The sequence below is a fragment of the Fringilla coelebs genome, assembly GCF_963513975.1.
Source record: "Fringilla coelebs genome assembly, chromosome: 10".
Taxonomy (NCBI): domain Eukaryota; kingdom Metazoa; phylum Chordata; class Aves; order Passeriformes; family Fringillidae; genus Fringilla; species Fringilla coelebs.
In genome coordinates, this window is record NC_140036.1 from 3,902,003 (window position 1) to 3,924,426 (window position 22,424).

Genomic DNA, 22,424 nt, shown 5'->3' on the forward strand with positions numbered 1-22,424 from the left:
TGAATACAGAATGTAATTTGCGCAAAAATTAACAAAAAAAAATCAACAGTGTGTGATTCTTTACTCACCTATTACTACAGAGGGTTGTATTTAGGCAAACTTGTGCTTCAGATGGAGCAACAGCACTACCTCCTGAAATCTCAGCCAGTTAAAATACTGAGAGCCAATTCCTAGGGCTTTGGTTTATCATGTATAGAGAAGTTTCATTTTCACCTTTAGCCACAGCTGTCTACAATGGTGCTGAGGTCACAATTCCAAAATGCAGACAATCACCACTGCTTGCTAGTCTGCCATCCTGAAACAGAAAAGAGTGGAATAATGTTTAGAACAAGTTGTCAAAGACATAGTGTGAGTTACATAACCTGGATCCTAAGACATCGCAGCAAAGATTGGCATTCTACACTTCACCTAGGCAAGCCACGGATTTTTGCTCAAAACAGCATCTGTTTATAGAAACTGAGACAGGAAGTTGATTGGTATGTTTTACAGCAGCTGTGTGACACACTGTTTAAAGCTATGGGTGTTCAGCAGAGTCTGGTGAGTTAATTGATGAAGTGCAATTCATCACTTCAATAATAGTTTTTTTAAAGTGTCTTTTTCTTTAGAATATTGTTACCTGGTTTTACTAAAGGAGGGAAATGAAGAGGAGGGGTTATTCCCATTTCCCACATTTCATAATAAAGCTGCTTACCAACCATGAGTTTGTTTTCCCCATAAATCATTCCTATTAATCATCTCCAGCCACCATATTATCAGAAGGCTCCTTTAACACCTAAAGCCTCAGTGAAAATGTTACCACCTAAGTACTTATTCTACAGATACCCCTCAGGAAGGTCCTGTATTGAAAGCAGAGCATATAATGAATAACCACTACCAGGCTTCCCTCTCTCCTGCCTTGAATTTCAGGCTATAATCAGGATGAGACTTATCCTGCAACCCAGTAACACGTGGCAGCTGCTGCATCTTCTCATGGGCAGGTTTACCAAAGACTGGCTCAATCCTGATGTGCCATCTTCCTTAAAGACATCAAAGCACAGATGCTTAACTGCTGTTCTCTTGGTTCAGTCAGTCACTTTTTATTTGGTTTTAAATTTGTGGTGTATCAAAACACATTTGAAAATTGTAACTGATTAGCCAATAAAATCCTTGTCAGGGGTCAGGAGAGACAGAAAGGTCTAAAAGGAATTAACTAAAAACAGCCGAGATGCATCTGATATGACAGTTTTTCCCTTGACAAAAAATGCTTTTTAGCTCTATCTGAAGGACTTTGGGCATGTTGGGTACTGGTCTGGGAGCTGGAATTTGTCCTGAAGTTTTCATGAGAAATGCTAATGATTTAATCACTGGCAAAGAGGAAAGCTTGCCCTCTTTTTTTTTAATTTAGCAAGCCTGATATATGTTTAAGGGGCTAAAAGAGGTCTAATACTTAGACTGTAGGAGTTAGAGAATGAACCTTAGGCTTTAATTAAACCACAATCCTCTACCAAAACAAGTTTACCTAACAAGAGAAAACCCAGCTTTAGCTAGACAACTTAAATTTCCACAGATGACTGTTTAATTCCTTCAACAATTGAACTTAAGTAATGCTCTGCAAGAGGCAGCTTTTTAAATGGAGTTTTGAAGGATTTCACAATCATATGCTTAAAAAGGCTTAAGAAAATTTGATTATTAGAGCTTCTACAAAATCTTGGAAGGTAACAGCATAGCAGAGACAGAAGCAGCTTCCCAGCCTGTGATACCATGATCCACTATTGCTGGGAAATGGGCAGTTATTTAATGGGATTATACTTCTGTATTCCTCAGGTCATGTTATTTTACCAGTGCTGCACACAGACTCATACTCTACCTGTTAGTTCAGAGGTTGTCTCTAATTTAATTTTACACTGCTGTTAGGAATAAAATTAATTTTACATACTGTAATTTAGAAATTGTAAAATCAAGAGAGCTAATTTAATGCTATTCTGATAGCTCTGATCTACATTCTTAATGGAAAAAAAAAATGACCATTAGTGAAATGTCTATACTGATAACTGGACACAAATAGTTTTATTAAAGCAATCTATGTACACTTAAGCACCCCCTTTAACAATTTCATTTTAATTCAGAAAAGTATTTGGTAAATATGTTAAAACTAAATAGTGATAGCAGGTAAGTATTGCAGTGGCTTTATTTTCTCCATGAGGCACAAATGCTCAGTGAGAACTCACTGGGGGCTCTGTGCAGGTGAGGCCCTGGTGTCCCATTTCCTTGCACGGGTCCTGTACCCGGCCCAAACTGCAGCACCCAGCTCTGTCAGCCTGAATTCAGCACCCAGCTCTGTCAGCCTGAATTCAGCACCCTCCTAAGGCAGCTCGGTTTCTGCACTGAAGCAGAGCTCCAGTTACTGGCAAATCTATTTTTGAAGGTCAGGCTGGGACAAGGAAGCAACTCCTGCCCAAGTTCAGAGAGCAATATCTGTACACAAAAATGAAGCTCTAAGAGCTGAAGGTCCCGTTTTAAAGCCCAGTTTGGTCCCTTAGCAGTACCTGCGAACGCCAATGCTCGTAACCAACATCAGCACTTTGCATCTCTCATCATCATGCAAGAACACCCCCTCCCCTTACAATTATGGGCAGTGTTTGTGACCCACAGCCCCAGGAAAGTTTGTTTCACTTACTGGATGGTTATTTTAAAGCTGCTTTATAGAGAGAAATGCAGTTCAGTGGCCACAGTCTTCGAATTCACCACTGGTCTGAGGTGACAGCAAAACCAGTATGTGTTCATAGTGTAGGGGTCAGCACAAAATGAGGTAATACCAGTTAATTTTTCAATGTTCTCCCCTAGCCTCGATCGCATTTTGCTAAATCATCTTCGTGTTTCAGCATCCGTCAGCCTTGCGCACCTCAGCTGCTCCTCAGTGCCGGGCCAGTCCACAGTGCCGCCGCACGGGCTCCGATCGCGCGGTCCGCAGCAGCCGCAGCAGCCACATGGTCCCGGGCTGCGGGAATGAGCGGGACGCTGCCAGCTCCCCACCCAGAGGTGGAGCGATGCCGAGCCATGGCTGTGGAGCCGGCAGCGCGGTAAGGCAGACAACGAGCTCGGGGGCGGTTCGGCAGGCTGACACCGCACACAGCACCTGCAGCTCCGAGTCACCGGGGCCGCTCCGGGCTGCCAGCCCCGCTGCTGCTCCTCGAGCGCTGGCGAGGAAAACGTGCCGGGAAGCGGAGGAGGCGAAGAGAAGCGGCGTCCCCGGTGTGGGAGTCGGCTGGCGACAGCGCGAGGCTCTCGGTCCGTGTCTGAGGGACTCCCGCGGGGACGCGGCCGCTCCTCCCCGGCGCGCCGGGCTCACAGAGGCAGCGCCGCCTTGCCTCGGCCGCACACCGCGGCGCGGAGCAGCCCGGCGAGGCGGCGCAGGCCGGCGGCTCCGCCGGGCAGCGCGGCCAGGAGCGCGGCGGCGGCGATGCCGAGCTGCGCGGCGGCGCCCAGCGCCGTGAGCGCGGTGCTGCGCAGCGCCAGCGCGGCGTACAGCGTCCCGAAGAGCGCCCCGAGGTAGAGCAGCGCCCCGCGGCCGGGCTCCCGCAGCAGCCGAGCGGGCCCGCGCAGCAGCGCGGCGGCGCCCAGCGCGCACAGCGAGCCGAGCGACCAGAGCAGCGCGAACTTGCGGGCGCGCAGCAGCAGCAGCGGCACGCACAGCCCGGCCAGCCCGAAGCACAGCGCGGCCAGAAGCACGCACAGCCCGCTGCCCGCCAGCCGCTGCCAGCGCGACAGCCCCAGCAGCCACGGGTCCTCCTCTCCCGTCCAAGGCCACACCGTGGCGCCCGGGGCACTGCCCGGCGGGAACGGGTTCAGCGCCCCCAGCCAGGCCCGCAGCCCGCCGCCGTCCCCCGCCTCCTCCTGCGAGCCGCCGGCCGCCGGCGGCGCGGGGACCGCGCTGGGACCGGTGGCAGCGGCAGCGGCCTTGGACTGCGCGAGGTACTCGTGCAGCTGCCGGCCCAGGTCCGCCATGGCGGGGACGGCACCGGGCGCTACAACGCTCCCTCCGCCCACCCCGGCGCCGCCATTTTCCCGGGCAGGGGCCACATCCGGGGCACGGCAGAACACGCGGCCACGGGCCGGGGAGAGCGGCGCGCATGCGCCGGGACCGTGAGGCGCAGGGCGCGTGCGCGGAGGTCGTGAGGGCTGTGGGGGTTCTGAGGGGAGGGAGAGCTGAGAGCGCTATGGGGGCAAGGCGATCTGTGAGGGCCGGGAAGGCTGTGGAGACTGCGAGGGCTCTGCGCTGTGAGGGCTACGTGGGCTGTGTAGGGCTACGGGGTCTGTGTCGGCTCTGAAGGGCTGTAAGCCTGGGATTAGGCTGTCAGTGATTGACACGTGGGATCAGCCCAGGACATGGATTGACAGGCGGTACTAAGAGTAGTTGAGATGTGGAGGCATCAGCTCAGAGTGACTGATGAGCAGGGCCAAGGGTGATGAGGGGCAGGCTCAGCCGCCCAGGGTGAGTACGGGCAGGGCCATGGGAATGCCCCTCAGCTGCCCAGAGGCGCTGGGCCACCAGAGCGCTCCTCTGTAGCCAGGCCTCCGTGGCTGAAGTAGGGATTCCACCTCCCAAAACTGAACATTCTAGGATTAATCCCAGACAAAAGCTGCCAGACTGACAGGTCTCACTGGCCTTGGCTTCCTGGGGATGGCCTCTCAGCTGCCCCACAGACACTGGGGCACCAGGCTTTCCTTCCTGTGGAAAAGGGCCGTCCTTCACAGCCAGGCACCCAGGGCTGAAAGTGGGATTCCACCTCTGTAGCAGCACATCTCGCCCCACGCAAGGCCTTATCTGTTGCTTGTGAACTGGTCAGATATCTCAAACAGGACAAGCTGTCTTGTATTGAGTTATTTTAGTGCCATGGGGTTAAGACTGATCTGGCATCTGGAAGATAAAGCTGGATTTCTGACTGACAGACACTTCACTTTATAAAAGCTACACCGGACTTTGACAAAGCAGAAATTTTTTGTACTTTCCCTGGAATTGTGCAGAGTTTCTCCCATGAGCAGGGGTTTCTGTGTCACAGTTACTCCCCTGAAGGTTAAGTGAAAAGAATCTGTATACTTTATCATCATTTCAGTGGTCAGTTACATTTGACTCCTAACCAATATTGTTTCTTTTGCTAGCTTTAATATAGGTACCTTGATAGCCTGCACTGTTTTGTGTTATGCTGTAATCTACCAGTAGTTTTTAGTACCAAGAATTGCTCCCAGACAGAAGTTGCCAGGACATAGGGGCCCCACTGGCCTTGAGCTCCCCTGGGCTGCCTCTCATCTGTACCTGAAACACTGGGGCTGTGAGCTTTCCTTCCTATGGAGAAGAATATTCCTCTTTTTTTGCCCCAGGAGCCCATGGCCAAAATTTGGATTGCACCTCTAAAATTCAGTATATCCAAGGATTACTCCCACATGAAAGCTGCCAGGACAGACAAGTCTAGCTGGCATTGGCCTCCCCTTGGCCACCTTTCAAGTGCACCTGAAACACTGGTGCTGTGTGTTTTCCCTACCATGGAAATGCACTGCCATTCTCATCTAGGAGTCCATGGCAGAAATTCTGAATGTCCCTGGACCTCCAAGGATTTCTCCCAGACGAAAGCTGCTGGGACAAATGGGTCTGCCTGGACCTTTCCTCCCCAGGATCACCTCTGACCTGCACCTAAAATACTGGCCCTATGTGCTTTCTTTCCTGTAGTTAACTGTAATTCCCACCCAGGAGCCCGTGCCGGAAATTTGAATTGCACCTCCAGAAGTGCAATGTGCTGGAATGCTTCTGTGCAGATACACTGTTCTGCACCACAGTAAAATGACATTTCAAACTGCAAGTGTGTGATGCTACATAAGGCTGAGAATTAACCTGCAGAGCACCATGATTTAAAGGCTGCAAGAGGAGAGTGACTGCCACAACTGCCTTCCAAATTCTGGTTGTCACCCATAAGGGGGAAGGTCAGTGAACACTGTCTGTGCTGGCACAGCTTCCCAAGACTTAGGCTGAAACAATTCTGTTTAGCTTTAGACTCCGAGATTCAGCAAATATTGTGGTAGAAAGCTGAGAAGAAAACTACAATATTGCACCAGTGTGTTTGGCATGGGGAAGGTGCAGACCAGCACTGGTTCAGCAAGCTGGGGCTGTCTCAACATTTAACTTACATCCTGTGAAAAGCAGCCACACTCTGGAGTCGTGAATTTTCCTGCTCAGCCTCATGTACCATCACATTCTTTCACTCTCCAAAACCCAGCTTCAAAACTTTACATGTCCAGCAATGGTTCTCCTACTGTAGGTCCTAAAACAAAAATTAAAGCACTGGCCTTCCCTTTCCCCTTGCGGCCTCACAGAGTCCAGTTACTAACAAAACTAAGAATGTTCAGCAATTCGTACCCCAGAAAAGGTTCTAGAGGAGAAAGAGGCCGTGCTGGAATTTGCTTTTCTTTTGCAACCTATAAACTGCCCAGCCAACAGCGAGACGATTCCTTCCCAGCTATATTCAGGATGACATTCTTCCAGTCTCGAAGATTCAGGATCCCTCACGGAACCCCTACGCCAGCTGCTCCCACACTAATAGTGCCGGGACAGAGAGGGCGTTATTTTACCTGGGCGCTGTCAGCGCTCGCAAAGCACACCACACGATGGCGGTGTGTACTTGCAAAAGAAGGAAATTCACCTTTTCTAGCTCTAAACCGCCCAAAATGCAGATCCAAGTTCAAAACGTCACTGCTCTCAAATAATCTGTCAGGACAGAAAGATTTCACTGACCTTCCTCTTCCAAGAACAAACTCCTATTTGCACCACACTCAAAGCCAACTCCTCTGTGCTAATAAATTTTTTCTCTCTCGTGGAGTCTGGCTACAAACTTGAAAACCACGGGCAAAAGTGTAGCTCACAAAAGTGCCAGCTGCGAAAGCTGTTGCTGGTCAGAACTGTCAGTGGGCCCATCGAGCTGCACCCACACACCCTGCTGTCAGTCAGAACTTTCCTCCTCAGCTCTGTGTACCACTGGCATCCTTCAGGCTCTCTGACAGGAGCCAAACAGAAGGCACAAACAGATGCACTTGGCTGAGAAAATAAAATGGATTTGGATCTGATAAAACCCCTGGGTATGAATATTAAATATATACATGTATGAAATCATGGTACATGTGTGTAAGCTGGTGTGTGAAGAGGCAAAGGAGCAGCTTGGTCACTTGCTGCAATGATTGATAACCCTAAATTCTGAGGTTTCTCTGAGTTTTCTGCTGCTCCTCTCAGGATGCTAGGACCAGTTTTGTGTCCTGGCTTTGCTGAAGGTTTAGCTGTCTCTGTTGGGCATTTATTAAGTGTTTTTAAAAACATTTGGGCTTTGATGCAATGATGTGTATATGGACACGGGGGAAGAAACGCTCAAGTCAGCAAAAGATGAAATGGAGATGAACTGAGTAGAAAACCCCTTGAGTTTGGAAATCAAGACAAAAAGGTCACGAATGGCCCTCCAAAGAGCTCCAAGCAGGTATGTGGGGAGGGTGAGCAGAACCACAACTGCTGATTAAAGACCTTTCCATTGTTTATTCCCCTAGTTTGCCCATGGTAATCCAATATTTACAGCTCCCCTTCTGCTTCCAAACCTTAAACACTCCACTTTGCACCGTATCAGTTTGTAATTGCTGTTCCCTATTTAGCAGTCAGTGAAAACTGCCATGTTGTGACTGTTGCTGTAGTTGTGTTCACAAGGAAGGCCGGCGTAAGGGTCAGGAGAGATGCTGAATAAGGTTAAAAAAAAAAAAAAAAACAAGTCCTAAAAACAAGGATTCAAATGCAAGTTAAAAGCTTGTAAATTTTTTAAAATAAATACAATATTTGCCTAAAAATATCGACTAAAAATTAAGAATAACAACATAACATTGAGGTGGCTATCTGGTGTTAGGATATTGGGGGATGAAGGAGGAAGAGGATGTGAACACAGACAATAAAAGGTGATGAGAAAATCTGGATGTTTCCAGCAAAACCCAGAGGTAAGAGCAGCCCCAGCAATGCCTGGGGGCAAAGGGGATGTCTGGCCCTTGGGACCAGGTGTTCGGGATCTTCATGACCAGTCTGACAAGTGACTTGAATATCTGAATTTGAAGGAAAGGAGAAGGAATTGGTAATTGTGAGGTTTTGGCTGCCAGGTCTGTTTTTTCTGTGACAGAAGGGTATTTCACTTCACTCCTTGAATTCTGCACTCATTAAGCTGCTGCCTAATCCTCAGCAGTGGAGAAAGAGGAGCAGACAGAGCTTAAACTTGTCATCACCCCAGCCAGGTTTGGTCAGTGGGGTTCCCAAAGGCTGGGTGGGCTTCCCAACTTTCCTATTTCTCTGCTCTGTGGAAAACAAGGAGGGGGGAATCCTACCAAAAACTTGTTTCAAAACTTATTTACATGACAAGCTGACAAGCTCTTTAACATATTTATGTGAAAAAAACGTAACGTTTTAAGGCCAATGGGAATTCTATCCCAAAGCTACAGGAAAACAAGGTTTTCCAAAAAAAAAGGAGTACTTCAGGTGTACTAAGGAAGGATAGAACTTCAGGTGGTCAGAGAGTGTGAGATATGGTGCAATGTGGAAAATTCTCCTGAATTTTACTGAGCAGTTCATCTTCAAAGCAAGTTCCACCTAATCTGAGGTGGTTCAGACGAGGCAGTACTTGCAACAAAGCGATAACAGTACCAAGGGAGACCAAATCATAGAGGTCAAGGCACAGGGTCTCCAGTTGCTCCAGTGTTACAATAGCAACCAGCCCCCTGTTTGTCAGGAAGTAGGCATTGCTGATTTCCAGATAGCGGAGCTGCTTCATGTGGCGCCCGATGAATACCATGGCAGCATCACCGAGGATGCAGTGCCGTAAAATCAGGCGTTCAAGCTCTTCCAGGTGTGGAGCTGCTGCTTGGATCCCCATATCAGTGACGCGGTAGGTGCCACAAAGGCTCAGCGTCTTCAAGTGGTTCTGTGAGGAAATGTCAAGAAGATGATGGTCAGAAAAGGTGGGAATGCTGTGGATAGCGAGGTGTTGTACCTGTGGCGGTGGCACCGAAGGGGAGACGCAGAACCAGGCATCGGGGATGTCGCAGAGGCTCAGCTCCAGGGTGGTGACGGAGGCGGGCATGCTCTCGTACGGGACATGGCGGAGGTCAGTCTCGGTCAGGCACAGCCGATGGAGCTGGGGGCAGCGCTTCCGAAGGGCAGCCAGCAGCGCCGGCGAGAGGAGCCGCTGCTTGCCGCCGGAGCGAGGCACGCCCCGCATCCGCAGCGTGCACAGGCTGTCGGGGAGGCGGTGCCGCACCAGGTGCCACAGCGTGCGGCGGGTGATCTGGGGGTGAAAGGGCCCGGTTCCAGGGACGCCGTGGGGAAGGGCGCCCCTGTCGCAGTGGGGCGCTTCCCCCCCGTCCCCTCAGCTTCTCCCCGCAGCGGGTAGATCTGACCCCCCAGTCGGTCTCTGTGCACAGTGGGGCGATGTCGCCTTCCCCCATCCCTCCCGCCCACAGCGGAGCTCTTTCCGCCCCCGGCCCGTGGTGCGGACGGGCGGACCGTACCCGGTGAGGGCTCAGATCCACATGTGTCCACACCGCTCGGTCCTGCGCCAGCTGCTGCCACCGCCGGCACACCCTGCGGGGAGGCGATCGGCCGTCAGCGCCGCGCCGGGGAGGCGGCGGGCGGCCGCTCCCGCCCGGGGACACCCTACCTGGCCGCTCGCAGCCGGTCCCGCAGCGGCAGCAGCGCCAAGACCTGCACCAGCACCGAGTCGGGCAGGGGCGGCCGCGCCGCCATCGCGGCCGTTACTACAACAAACCCCTCAGCTCCGGCCCGCCCCGGCACGGCCAGGGCGCGCCCGCGGAGCTACCGGTAGGCCCCGGCAGCCCCGCTGGGCTCGGGACCTCCCTGTTTAACCCCCTTCCTTACCGACAGCCCCCTCCCGGAGCCTCCTTGCTCCGCCACCTTGAGCCCCGGTGTCTCGTCCAGTGTCGCCGTCCCACGCTGCCTCTTGTTCCCGTGTCCCCTGCTCGGTGCCTCTTGTCCCCTCTTTTCCGAGCCTCTTGTCCCGTTACCCCCCACCACCCCACTGCCAGTGCCTCTTCTTTCCTGGCACTGCCCCTCTTGGTGTCTCTTGGAGGAGAAAAAGTGGCTTAGCACTGACCACTTCTGGCCCAGTCACTCTCCCTGACATGTTTCTAACACCCTTCTAATGTTCACATGGCACCAGCTCACATAATTTCCTCTCTGAATGCCCAGCAGGCCAGTACAGGACGGGAACAGCTGTCCTTACTCTCAAAGAAGAGCCTGGAATATCTGCAGTGCGTAGTTGCAACCCCCGAAGGAAGAGAATACAAAGTAATAAATTGAACTCTGACCTCAGGAGGATGCTTGAGCAGGTAAAATATGCTGTCCCTACCTTTGCAAAGCTTTGTTGTCCTCTGGAACACAGCACATTTCATCAGACAGCACTTTGGACTTGCCTGCTTGTTTTCTTTTCTCTCCCTCTCACCCCTGTGATCGCACACTGTTGTATTTTCTCTTTATTCTGACATCCTATGGCCTTCACAAGTGCACCTTCACACTGATGCCAACCTCCTTGACCCAGTGACCCCAGACACACACTTGTCTCTCCTTAGTGGGCCACACTGAGTGCTTTTTGCCCACAGCTAATGGTCTGTGAGCAGACATCTCCTTGTCCTCATGTCCAGAAGTTATTTTTCTCCATTTGGTGGCAGGTTTCTGTGATCTTTTTTCACATCCTTTGTGTGGGTGGAATAGTAAGGGAGAAGCCTGAGGAGACTTCTCTGAAAGTCTGACCAGAAAATGAGCTGCTTCCAGACAGGTGCAAACAGGATCTTCCCTGGTGGGAAGAGGCTCTGGCCATGCAGTTATAGTGGCAGTAGCAGCAATTGCCAGACTTGTCACTGTAATCTCATGGGTTTGGTGACACCCTGGTCTCTGAGGAGGTGAATCTTCACAGACATCAGGGCAGAATACATGTAAGATTTGTATCAGTCAAGTAAAGGATGATGAGCTCTGGAAAGTGAGCCAAGACTGCTGCTGAAGCCACCAAGGTACAGCTGAAGGCTGTTTTCACCAGGCAGCCTCAGAGTCTGAAGTTCAATTGTGACAGAAAGCAAACTGAACTCCTTCTCCTTGGGACTTGTGGCTGCCTGTGCTGTGGATCTACTTTTACAGTTCAGCAGTGTTGGTTTTGCACAGCCTGGATTTTGGTAGCCAGAAGGGCCACGGAGGTGGCTCTTGTGAGAAGCTGCTGGAATCCTTCCCTGCCCTTTATATGGCTGTGCTGGGGAGAGGGCTGGGAATGCATGGGAAGCTGGGAGGGGACACACCCAGGAGAGATGACCCCAACTATCCCCAGGGATATTCCAGAGCTGCCCCGGAGGACTCGAGCCCCCGCCCAGGGGGCTCAGAGACCTCGGCACAGAGCCTAAGACCCCTGTGCCTTTGATTTAGCCCTTGGAAAAAACAATTACCAACCTTATATGAAGAATTACAAGCCATGAAAGTTTAAGTAGAATGATAGGGAATTTATCAATTGATTTTTTTGGGTTTTTAGAATGGGGGTTCATGGGGCAAGATGGAGAAATCTGGACGTGTCCAGCCTTTCTCCTTCTTCTTCTTGGCCTTCATCTTCTGGGTGATGTTGGCACTTTTAGATTGGTTTACAGTAGAAGCTCACTGTCTAACACAGGTGATAGGTATTGGGAAGTAATTGTAAATATTGTACATGTAGATTTTAGTATAAAAAGATAACACCACCTCTGAGGCGGACAGTGTGCCTCAACCAGACCTGCTAGACACACCTCGGTGGGTCGGAGAAAGAATTTTATAGATAAGAAACAATAAACAACCTTGAGACCGAGAATAGAAGAGTTCTGACTCCTTCTTTGACTGCCGGGCTGGGGAAAGAGATTTTCTAGTGCATCTCGGGGTCACTCTGAGCAGCTAAAGTCCCGAGAGGCAGAGATGGGCGCACCCGGGGGGCCACCAAAGTGTAGCAAAACTGCCTCAGCAATCTCCAGTACAAATTACACGGAACTGGTGCTTACCATGGGCTGTTCTTTTCTCCTTTCTTTCTCTAAAACTTGGCACCAGCTTTCACTCTCTGTTTTAACAGATTTATTGACATAAGCTGTTTTTACTGAATCCTTCAAAAGAGAAATAGATTACCAAAACAAGCTTTAAGGTTCTTAGAAGAGTGGTTGCACATGATGCCCGAAAGATAGGCTGGAAATAAATCCCCAGAGACTGATGTCTATAAAGCAGGTGTTTATTTATTTTTTTTAGTAATAGTACTATTTTTCATTAGTATTATACATATCATTACTATTTTTCATTAGTACTATACTTATCTATTTCTAAAGCTATCTACCTGGCAAGTTTTTTTTCTTTTTTTTTTCTATTCAGCATTAAGAAACTAGTTAACCATATATCAGCCATTACATTGCATAAAAAGTTATTTATGTCAGGTTATCAGGTATAAAGGTTATGATTCAGGTTATATAGGTATAAAAAGCTATGATTCAGGTTATGTAGGTATCAGGTTATTTAAATATATAAAAAGTCATTATTTAGGTTATATTGGTACCAGGTTATATAGATATATCAGGTTAAATTGATATCTTATAACTTAAGTTATTACCAGGTTATATAGATATATCAGGTTAAATTGATATCTTATAACTTAAGTTATATAAGCACTTTGTAACTTTGGTCTCAGTTATATAGTCTATATATCTAATAATAGTTATATAATCTATATTTCCTTAGAACTCAGGATCAGGATTTACAAAATTTACAGTTCTGCCAGATTATCTACCCTTCAAATGTTTTATACTCACATTTTCAATAGCAGAATGATTGTTGTGTCTTGTTCTCCAGGGAGAAATAGGAAGGTGACAGCATTAAACACCCGACAGCCCCATTTCTGCAGCTTTTTGGCTGGGCACTGCAGCAGAAACGTAGCAGCAATGCCTTTCTGCTCCCTAATTCTCATGAGACTTTCGAGCTGCTTTGGCAAAGAATGGGCCCCACCCAGCAGGGCTGGGACTGCAGCCAGTGCCCTGGTATGGGGTGTGTGGGGTCATTCCTTCTCTTCCTGGGGAGTTCACTGACTGATTCCTCCTGGCCTCCTTTACTGCTCTGTGGGCCCTCCAGCAGTGAGGAGAAATCTGCTCCCTGAGCACCCTTAGTAACAGAAATAGAAAGCTTTTCCCAGTCCCTCTCACTTTAGGCTCTCAACTAAGCATGGCTCTGTGATTTCAGCAGCAGTGCTTCTGCAAGGACACAGTCCTTGGGGAGGCTCCCAGATTTCATCAGTCTCCCACTGCCTGCCCCACAGAATCAGTTAGACATGAAACACTAAATTTTGCAAAGTATAGAAATGGGATGTCCTCAACCCCTCATTCCCTGGATTTCCACTGCTTTTGAGATATCAAAGATATGAAATATGAAGTTTAGAAACCAAACCAAGAAAATTAGTCCTAGTTCTCTATAGAATGGGTGAGATACCAGAAAATGATGCTGCAGCCTCAGGGACCTCAACAGGCTGGATAAATGGGCTGATGGAACCTCCTGAAGTTCAACCAAAGGCCGAGCAGAGTCCTCCCGCTGGGGAGGTGCAGCCCCAGGCCCCAGCACACGCCATGGAAAGCAGCTCTGCGGAGCAGGTCCTTGGGTGGGTGTGACTGGCACAGCCCCAGCCCAGCAGGGACCGCCTGGAAGGGATCTGGGCAAACACTGAGGTGTGCACCCGACGGCCAGGTGGGCTTTGTGCCACAGGATCTGTCTCTGTGGATGTAGGAGCTCCTGGCTGTGCCCCTCAGAACCCTGTGATGTCACCAGGGTCAGGATCCCTCACCTGCAGCAGGTAACTGTAAACACCAGTGCTGGGCAGTGCCAGAGCACTCGGGCTGTGACCCACAGCAGCCGAGGAGCTTCTGAGTGCTGCCAGAGCCCGAGGAACCTCTGAATGAATGACAGCAGGGACTGAGGAGCCTCCGAGTGCCACGAGAGGCTGAGCAGCCTCTGAGTGCCACAAGTGGAAGCCAAGCCTTCGAGTCCTGCCAGCGGCTGAGAGAAGTCAAGTCCGGGAGCAGCAATGGCAGAGGCCAGGCAGGAGCCAGCAGCGCCACGAGCCGTCCGGGTCTGCCGCATCTGCGTGGATTTCCTGCAAAGCCCCGCTGCTGCCGTGGAGCCCTGCGGACACGTGTTCTGCCACGCCTGCATCCAGCCCCAGGCTGCCCCCGACGCCGCTGCCACCTGCCCGACCTGCCAAGGGCCCATTGGGAGCATCCGCCTGCTGCAGGGGCAGGACAACCGCGCCGAGGTGGCCCCGCGCCGCCGCCGCCGCCGCCTGCATCCCTTCGTGGTGCGCTGGCGCCAGCGGCAGCAGCAGCAGCAGCAGTGGCAGCAGCAGCGGCAACAGCAGCAGCCACAGCAGCAGCAGCAGCAACAGCAGCAGCAGCAGCAGCCACAGCAGCAGCAGGAGCAGGAGCAGCAGGAGCAGCAGGAGTAGGCAGCTCCTGGAGGTGGCCAGCACTGGACATTCTCCGATGGGGACAGGGTGCCGAGCCCCCCCGGCTCCAGCAGCGTGCCCAGAGAGTGTCGGAGGAGCTGGACAGAAAGGGCCAGGGCAGGAAGATCCATCGTGGCCACCGAGGGAGTGGGAGAGAAGAGCTGGCCTCGGGACCACGTGCACCTGCTCCCCTTGAACCCATTTGATGTGGATCCTCCATGGCCCCTCTGAAATGAAAACCAGGATGCTGAGAAGGGCCTCGCCTGGTTTCTTCTGCTCGTTTGCTCATTAGTGCAGGACTGGGGGAGTGGGAGATGTGGGATAGGGAAGGATACGGCGGTGGGAACTTGGGCAGAGGGCGGGATAAGGCTGAAGAACTGGTGGAGAGGGGTGAATGTGGTTGTTGGAATGGGAGGAGAGAGGCCATCCTTGGTTGTTTCTGTGCTGCTTTGCTCATCCTTCTGGGTATGCAGCCGGGAAAGGGAAAGGGAAAGGGAAAGGGAAAGGGAAAGGGAAAGGGAAAGGGAAAGGGGAGTCCCCTGAGACTCTGAGCAGATCCCAAAGGGGCCAATGCCTGCTTTCCTGAGGAAGAGGGTGAGAAAAGAGGCAGAGATGGAGGTCTAGGGCAGAACCTCCTCTCCTTTCATGCTCCTGCACACCCTTGCACTGAAAGCTGAAATCCTGGGAGATGCTCTCCAGGCTGGGGGAGACGGCCCTGACACAACCCTCTTCCAAAGAGCTTTCAGTACATTCCCCCCTCCTACAGCAAAGCATAACCAGCTTGTGCTGTGGCTCTGTTGCTGGGCAGCATAAACTTATCCTCCCTGTGAGAGCTGGGTGTCAGCCTGCACTGGAGCCAGGGAAGCTTGAGAGGCTGACTCTGTAATGGATCCTTGCCAGCTAATCGGTGTTTATAGGCTTAGATCTGCTGCTTCTTAATTTTATTCCAGCCCCTCGATTGAATTTCTCACATGTAAGTGAGCCCCACAAGTCCATCCTAGCCATATATAATGGATGGTGGTGGAGGGAAAGAACACAAATGTGGCTGAATGCCAGTAACTGATGCCCAGGCAGCGGTGCAGCAGAACCCTCTGCTGAACATCCCCCACTGCCAGAATTTGCCCTCAGTGCCCCTGTGCAAGATGTTTCCTTTGTCCCCAGCACCTGGCCTGGGGCCATGACCAGCTTTGGCCATTCTCCATTGGCCCCAAGAGGAGGACAAGGCTTGGAGCCAAGTCACCAAGCCACTATCTCCAGGAACGGCGCCAGTTCCACCCACTGAGCCCTGGTGCTGCCACTCGATGCCCCATCAAATATTAATACAATGCTCAATGCCTCCGTGCCCTGCCCCAGCACTGCAGGGCTGCCCGACCACTCCATCCTCCCCTCCTGCCCCTCACTGCTCATTGCTCCCCACACAGGGACTTTGGGGGTGCAGCCACACCACCTCTGGGTGTTCCCTGAGCAGGGCACGACAGAACTCGACCCCCTTCAGCAGCCAGCTCAGCCCCCCGCAGCAGGTAAGACCCCACAGGGCCTGGGGGAATGGGCACCCCCATTGCTGAGGAATGCCAGCCTGTCACCCCAGGGAGCAGGAGGATGGGCTGGGGGCATGAGATGCCCGGAGAAGGGATGGCGGCCATGAGGCGGCCCCAGGCTCGGTCCTTGGCTGCAGGGGGATAGCGGGCAGCAGGGATTCCTCAGTTTCGTCCTGTCCTCGTGGCTGTCCCCCGAGGAGGGCTCTCCCTAAGGTCGTGGCTGATGTGTCGGGTCACCCCTCAGCTGGGGGGGCCCTGGAGGAGTTGGGGCCCACCTCCCCTTGCTGCCCTTCCCCAGGAGGAGGCCCTCGCCTCTGCCCCCAGCAGCCGCCCGGCCCGGTAGGGGATGGATCCCGGCAGGTCGGTGCCGGCAGAGCTGAAGTTCCGCAAGCCCTCGCAGCGGGCCAGGATCCCGGCGCCTTTCCTCGCGCACTCGGTAGGTCGCTGGCTCGGCCCGCGGCCCCCGGCTCGTCCCCTCGGCGGCCGTACCCCTTCGAGCCCCCCGTGACTCTGTCCTCACAGGACGGGGCGCCTGGGCCAGCGGGGCCCCCCAGGCCGGACCCCGCGGAGGTAGACGCGGAATCCCTGGTGCCCACGCACGATGAGCGGGGCCGGCTCATCCCCGAGTGGAAGCGGCAAGTGATGGTGCGGCGGCTGCGGGCCCGACTGGCGGACGAGGACCCGGAGGGAGGGCAGGTACGAGGGGCACACGGGGAGCAGAGGGAGCGCGGGCGGTCGGAAGTCGCTGACCGCCTCTCTCCGCAGGATGCAAGCTGCTGGAGCTTCTCGCCCTCCCACCAAGCCGTGCTGGGCCCGTTCGGGGAGCTGCTGACAGAGGCAGACCTGCATCAGTTGGAGAGGGCAGTGGAGAGCCTGCGGCTGCGGCGGCGTGGCGAGGTGTACCAGGGCGAGCTGCGGCGCCTGGTGCGGGAGCTACGCGCCCTCTTGCCCGCGCCGCTGCTCAGCATCTCCGTGCGCAGCCCCCCGCCTGCTCCGGGGCTGCCCCTGCCCCTCTGGTGCGGCCGCCTGGCCGTAGCCGTCAACAGCCTGGCCGCGCTGCTGGGCAACGCCGAGGGGCTGCAGGGTCCCCGCGCTGCCGTCGCCGCGCCCGCCGCTACCTCCGCTCTCCCCGCGGCCGGCGGGCATCCCCGGGAGCCAGGGGGCAGCCTGGCACAGCGGGAGATCCGCCAGTGCGGAGTTTGTGTCCGCAGCCTGCGCGGCGCCTTCGAGCCCGCCTGGGGGGCCGCGGGGAGCGCGCCCGTCCGGGGCGGCGAGGCGGAGGCCGCCAGCGACTCGGGCATCAGCTGCGAGGAGGCGTTTTCCGACGGCGGCTTCCCGCGGCAGGGGAAGCGGCAGGGGCCGGAGTGGGGCAGCTTGAGGAAGGAACGGATCGTGATGCTCTTCCTGAGCCACTGGAGACGCTCCGCGTACGCGCCCTTACGACCCGCCGCCGGGGACCCTCGGGAGACAGCGGGGAGCGGGGCCCGGGCTGCGGCCCGCCTGGCGCGGCAGAGAGCGGCCATCCAGAAGCTGCTGAACGGCTGGCGCGACGCCGCCTCCCGCCGCCCCCCGCCGCCGCCCCCCGCCCGCACCCTGCTCTCCCCGGAGCAGTTCGTGTCGGCGGCGGGGGGCGGCCCGGCCGAGTACGAGAGCCTGTCGCTGGAGCTGTTCATGCTGGGCTATTTCCGCATCTTGGAGCAGGACCTGTCCCCCGAGGAGCGCCGAGGCCGCCACCTGCTCTGTTTCGAGGTGTTTGAGCAGCTGGGCCGGCACGGCTGGCGGGCAGTGCGCGCCTTCCACCGCGCCGTCATCGACGAGATCGCGGCCGGGCGGCGCGGCTGGAGCGACAGCTTCGACGACATCAAGGCACGGTACTTCGGGACTTTGCACAGCCCGGCCCAGCGGCCGGGGCAGCCCGGGGACGAGGGGGACGAGATTTGTCGCTACATCGATCGCAGCTTCGCCTTTTGGAAGGAGAAGGAGGCCGAGATCTTCAGCCTGGAGGAGTGATGCCGAGGGGCTCCGGAGGCCGCGGGCTGCAATAAAAACCTTCTCGCTTCTGTCCCAGCTGAGCGAGGCTTTCCGGGGCGGTGAAGAAAGCTGCTGAGCTGGGCGGGCCGCCTCGGCAGCCCAGCTCCCCCTCTCCCCGGGCGGGTGTTTCAGGCCTCGGCTGCCGCCGCGTGTTTACGGCTGCCGCGGGGTGAGATAAAGACCTATATTTATAGCGGCGCCGGCAGTGCGAGCCGGAGGAGCGAGGAAGGGGCATCGCGGGGACCCCCTGCTGCCCATGGGGTGCAGGGAGGGTGCTGTGGGAGCCTGTCCCTCCAGGCTCGGTGCCCAGCCGACCCCTTCGCGAGGGGGAGGCTTTCCTAAAGGCAGCGACCGAGGATGAGCGGCGGCGAGAGCCCTGCCCGTGCGGTGCCTTTAAGAGCAGGGAGCAGCGTCCAGGTGCCGCCTAAAAATAGCGATTTCCCCTCGTCCCGGCTGATCCCGTGTCATGCGGCGTGTCCCTGCCCAGCGCCGGGACCGCGGTCCCTTCCCTCCCGCGGGCCGGCCGGGCTGGGGAGCGCTGGTGAGAGCGGGAGCGACCGCGCCGAGAGGGCTCAAATCACCCCGAGAAACATCCCCGAAAGGCCGGTGGCCGTCCCGGCAGGGCAGCTGCGGCGTGGTGAGGAGAAAACGCGGCCCCCGTGGGAGGGGGGTTTGGGAAGCGCTTGTGCCGCCGCTGCTGTCCGTGACTCGGGCGCTGGGAAGGAGGGAGGATGTCGCGGCAGGGCGAGAGGGAGACACCGTCGCCTTTTCCTAGCAGGGACGCCCTCGCCTCCCGCTCCTCGGGCACTGCCCGCCCGCCAGGCCCCGCGGCCATCGCCGGCACCATGGTGAGGAACATGGACGACTTTGACTTCTGCCTGCCTTCGCACGCCCAGGGCGTGCTGGAGGGGCTGCAGCAGTTCCGCACCAACCCCAAACTGGCCGACGTGACGCTGGTGGCGGGCGGGCGGGAGTTTCCCTGCCACCGAGGCATCCTGGCCCTCTGCAGCCACTACTTCTATGCCATGTTCTCCGGTGACTTTGCTGAGAGCATCGCAGCACGGGTGGAGCTAAAGGAAGTAGACCCCAGTGCGCTGGAGATGCTGCTTGATTTTGCCTACACAGGAAAGGTCACCATCAACCAGGGAAACGTGGAGGGGCTGATGAGGACCTCCAGCCAGCTCCACTTCCCTGCCATCCAGAAGGTCTGCAGCCGCTACCTCCGGCAGCAGATGGATGCCACCAACTGCCTAGGTATCTGTGAGTTTGGTGAGAGCCACGGCTGCCCTGAGGTCTCCTCCAAGGCCTGGTCTTTCTTGCAGGAGAACTTTGAAGCCGTCTCTCTTCAGGAGGAGTTCCTCCAGCTCTCCAAGGAGAGGCTGGCTGTCTACCTCTCCAATGACCAGCTGCAGGTGCAGGAGGAGCGGAGCCTGGTTGAGGCTGTGCTGCGCTGGGTACGCCACGACCCGGCATCCCGAGCCCAGTTCCTGCCGGAGCTGCTGGAGCTGACCCACCTTGTCTCGTTGCCTGACCAGTACCTGCAGAACCTCCTTGCCACTGAGCCTCTTGTTCGTGACTCAGATGCCAGCAAGGCCCTCGTGGCCCGCTCCCGCACCATGGTGGGTACCCCCTTCCCCTAAATGCCCCTTCCTGAGCCGGCAAGGAGGAGCCTCACGGTCCTGTCCTGGCCTCTTCTTCAGGGACAGAGTGGCACCGGTGCCCTGAAGAACCCCCCAACCCCACCACAGAAGCTAGAGGAGGTGCTGGTGGTGGTTGGTGGCCGTGTGCTGGAGGATGGTGAGGATGAGGAGAGGGGGCTGGAAATGCCGGCTGCCACCAGGAACTTTGCCTTCTACAACCCCAAAAGCAGTAAGTGCCCCCCACTTCCTCCAGCTCCGTGCTAATTAACCATCTGTCTACCCCAAAGCCACGTCTTGCCAAACTAGTGTCAGTTTAGAGAGACACTGGTTGGGTTGGCATGGGCTTGAAACAGGGGTGGCTTAAAAAGTGCCATTGCTGGCTGTGGGGTTCATTGCTTGGCTCTGCTGGGTTTCAGGGCGATGGATGGCTCTGCCCGACTTCCCTGATTACAACAAGTGGGGCTTTTCCCTGGTGGCTCTGAACAACGATGTGTACGTCACAGGTCAGTGCCAGGGCTGCTGGTGCAGGGTGGGGGCTTCAAGGAGCAGGGATGGGGACAGGGGACAATGATATGAGCATGAGGCACTGGTGTGGGACCAGAGGCTCCTCTCTGAGCAAAACCCTCTCCTTCCTCTCTGCTTGGGCAAATCTGGCCACGGGCAAGGAATACCCAGGGACCTGACGTGTCTCTCTCTAGGTGGCTCCCGGGGGTCCCAGAATGACACGTGGTCAACAACGCAGGCCTGGTGCTTCTGCCCCAGGGATGGGGTGTGGCAGCCCATCGCGTCCATGCTGAGAGCCCGGACAAACCACACCAGCGCTGTCCTCAACGGCGAGATCTACGTCATCGGGGGTGAGGCTGCAAAGACCCTGGGAGTGCTGCTGGGGTGGGGTGCCCCAGAGCAGCAGGGTGGCTGCAGTGTCCTGTCACCCTGCAGGGACAACAGTGGACGTGGTGGAGGTGGAGCGCTACGACCCGTACAACAAGAGCTGGTGTGCCATCAGCCCGGCCCTCAAGTACGTGAGCAATTTTGCAGCTGCCAGCTGCTTGGGCAAACTCTACCTGGTGGGTTCCTGCGCCGTCAAGTACAACGCGCTCACTCTGCAGTGCTACAACCCCGTTCAAGGTGAGAGCTGACCCCGCTGCCACACCCCACCAGTGTTGTCCTGTGACAGGGACTGAGGGGGACCCCCAGGCAGGTGACACCCCTGGACTGCCAGCACGGTCCTGTGGGATGTGAGCGGGTGCTGACAGGGTGTGGTGGTGGCTGTGGTGGGGCTGTTAGCAGCACGGACCTGAGTCACAGATGTGTGACACAGCCCAGAGCTGAGCTTCAGTGGAGTGGCATCTCTGAGACATTGGGACGGGGCAGGCTGCCTGCCTTAGAAAGAAACTAACACCCTGTGACAGTGCCACCTCCTTGAGTAGACTCCTTCCCATCCCACAGCACCACTACAAACCACTCCCCACCCCACACTAATTTTTATGCAGGACCCTTGACTAGGATGGGGACTGTGGTGCCCGTCTGCCTGGCTGGTCTGCCTCCTCCCTTTCAAATTCCCCCTGAAATAGCAATGCTTTTTTCAGCAACTGGCAGCTGCCTGGAGAGCTGAGGGTGGGGTGCACTGCTAATGACTGCTCCTTGCAGATCTGTGGAGTGTGATCACATCTCCCTTCATCCCCAAGTACCTCTCAGCCCCACGCTGTGCCACTCTGCGCGGGCTCATCTACCTCATCGGGGATAACACCAAGAAGGTCCACGTGTACAACCCAGAGGCCAACATCTGGCAGAAGGTGGGATGTGGGACCAAGCACAGTCAGCCTGTGGATATGGGGATAGTGTTCCCAGCTGCTTTCCCTCAGTGCCAGCACCCCCTCTCCCTCCTAACCACTCATGCCTTGGTTCTATTAACACCTGCAGAGCTGAGGATGCCCCATTACTTCCTCCCCTGCTCCCCATCACACATGCACGAGGCACCAGAGGCCCCCAAACCCCACAGAAAGAAAAGATGGGGTAGGGAGATATGTCTGGTGGGTCACTGTCCTCTGTGGTGGGAGTAGGAGGTCACCAAGGAGTCCCTGCACATCTCACCCTGTCCCTCACACAGGTGCAGCTCCTGCACACACTGCATGAGAACGGTGGGATGGTGGCACTGGGTGACCGGCTCTTTGTCACCGGAGGCCACTGGAAGGGCATGGACGGGGACTACCGGGTAGAAATGGAGGTGTATGACTGCTCCAAGGACCTCTGGACGCGCGAGGGCTCCCTGCCCTGCCTCTGGCTCTTCCACAGCTCCTCCTCCATCTTCATGGACACCTCCAAATGGACAGAACCTTTCCAGGGTGACCATGGGTGGTAGGAGAGCCTCAGTGATGCTTGGCACCCTATGCAGACATGCTCCCCTTTTTTCTGCTGCCTGTTCAGACTGGTGAGTGGGAGGTGGAAAGCCCCGTGCCAGGCTGGCTGGGGCACCAGGAGCATGTTCTCCCCTACCACTGCAGGGAAAAGGCTTTTCCTTATAAACATGCTTTGGTTAATGCTCTCTTCTTTTCATTTGTGGGTTTGTGTTTTTTTTAGAACTGCATTTCCCCTAACCTAAAGATTTTAGGGTATTTCAAGTCCTCCCAGAGTGTGGTTCATCCCATCAAAGCCTGACATTGCTGCTTGTGCATAATCCT

The 22,424-nt window shown here is 55.1% G+C and overlaps 3 protein-coding genes across 3 annotated transcripts; 1 reads left to right on the forward strand and 2 right to left on the reverse strand.

Moving 5' to 3' along the window:
- Nucleotides 1-173: 173 nt before the first annotated feature.
- Nucleotides 174-4,032, reverse strand: SFT2D3 (SFT2 domain containing 3). Its single transcript, XM_084212512.1, has 2 exons — nt 2,657-4,032; nt 174-295 (listed from the first exon to the last, which is right to left on the reverse strand). Exon 1 carries the CDS (start codon nt 3,982-3,984, stop codon nt 3,325-3,327), a length of 660 nt encoding a protein of 219 aa, XP_084068638.1. The 5' UTR covers nt 3,985-4,032; the 3' UTR covers nt 174-295; nt 2,657-3,324.
- Nucleotides 4,005-9,787, reverse strand: FBXL12 (F-box and leucine rich repeat protein 12; the record flags this gene model as incomplete). The annotated part of the gene is made up of 4 exons (XM_084211966.1): nt 4,005-4,169; nt 8,667-9,329; nt 9,553-9,625; nt 9,702-9,787. 4 exons carry the CDS (start codon nt 9,785-9,787, stop codon nt 4,005-4,007), a joined length of 987 nt encoding a protein of 328 aa, XP_084068092.1.
- Nucleotides 9,788-14,511: 4,724 nt separating this feature from the next.
- Nucleotides 14,512-22,276, forward strand: KLHL30 (kelch like family member 30). The gene is made up of 9 exons (XM_084212130.1): nt 14,512-16,054; nt 16,595-17,943; nt 18,882-19,722; nt 19,804-19,972; nt 20,160-20,246; nt 20,442-20,597; nt 20,683-20,871; nt 21,394-21,539; nt 21,854-22,276. The coding sequence occupies exons 1-9, from the start codon at nt 15,836-15,838 to the stop codon at nt 22,103-22,105; spliced, it is 3,408 nt and encodes a 1,135-aa protein (XP_084068256.1). The 5' UTR covers nt 14,512-15,835; the 3' UTR covers nt 22,106-22,276.
- Nucleotides 22,277-22,424: the final 148 nt, after the last annotated feature.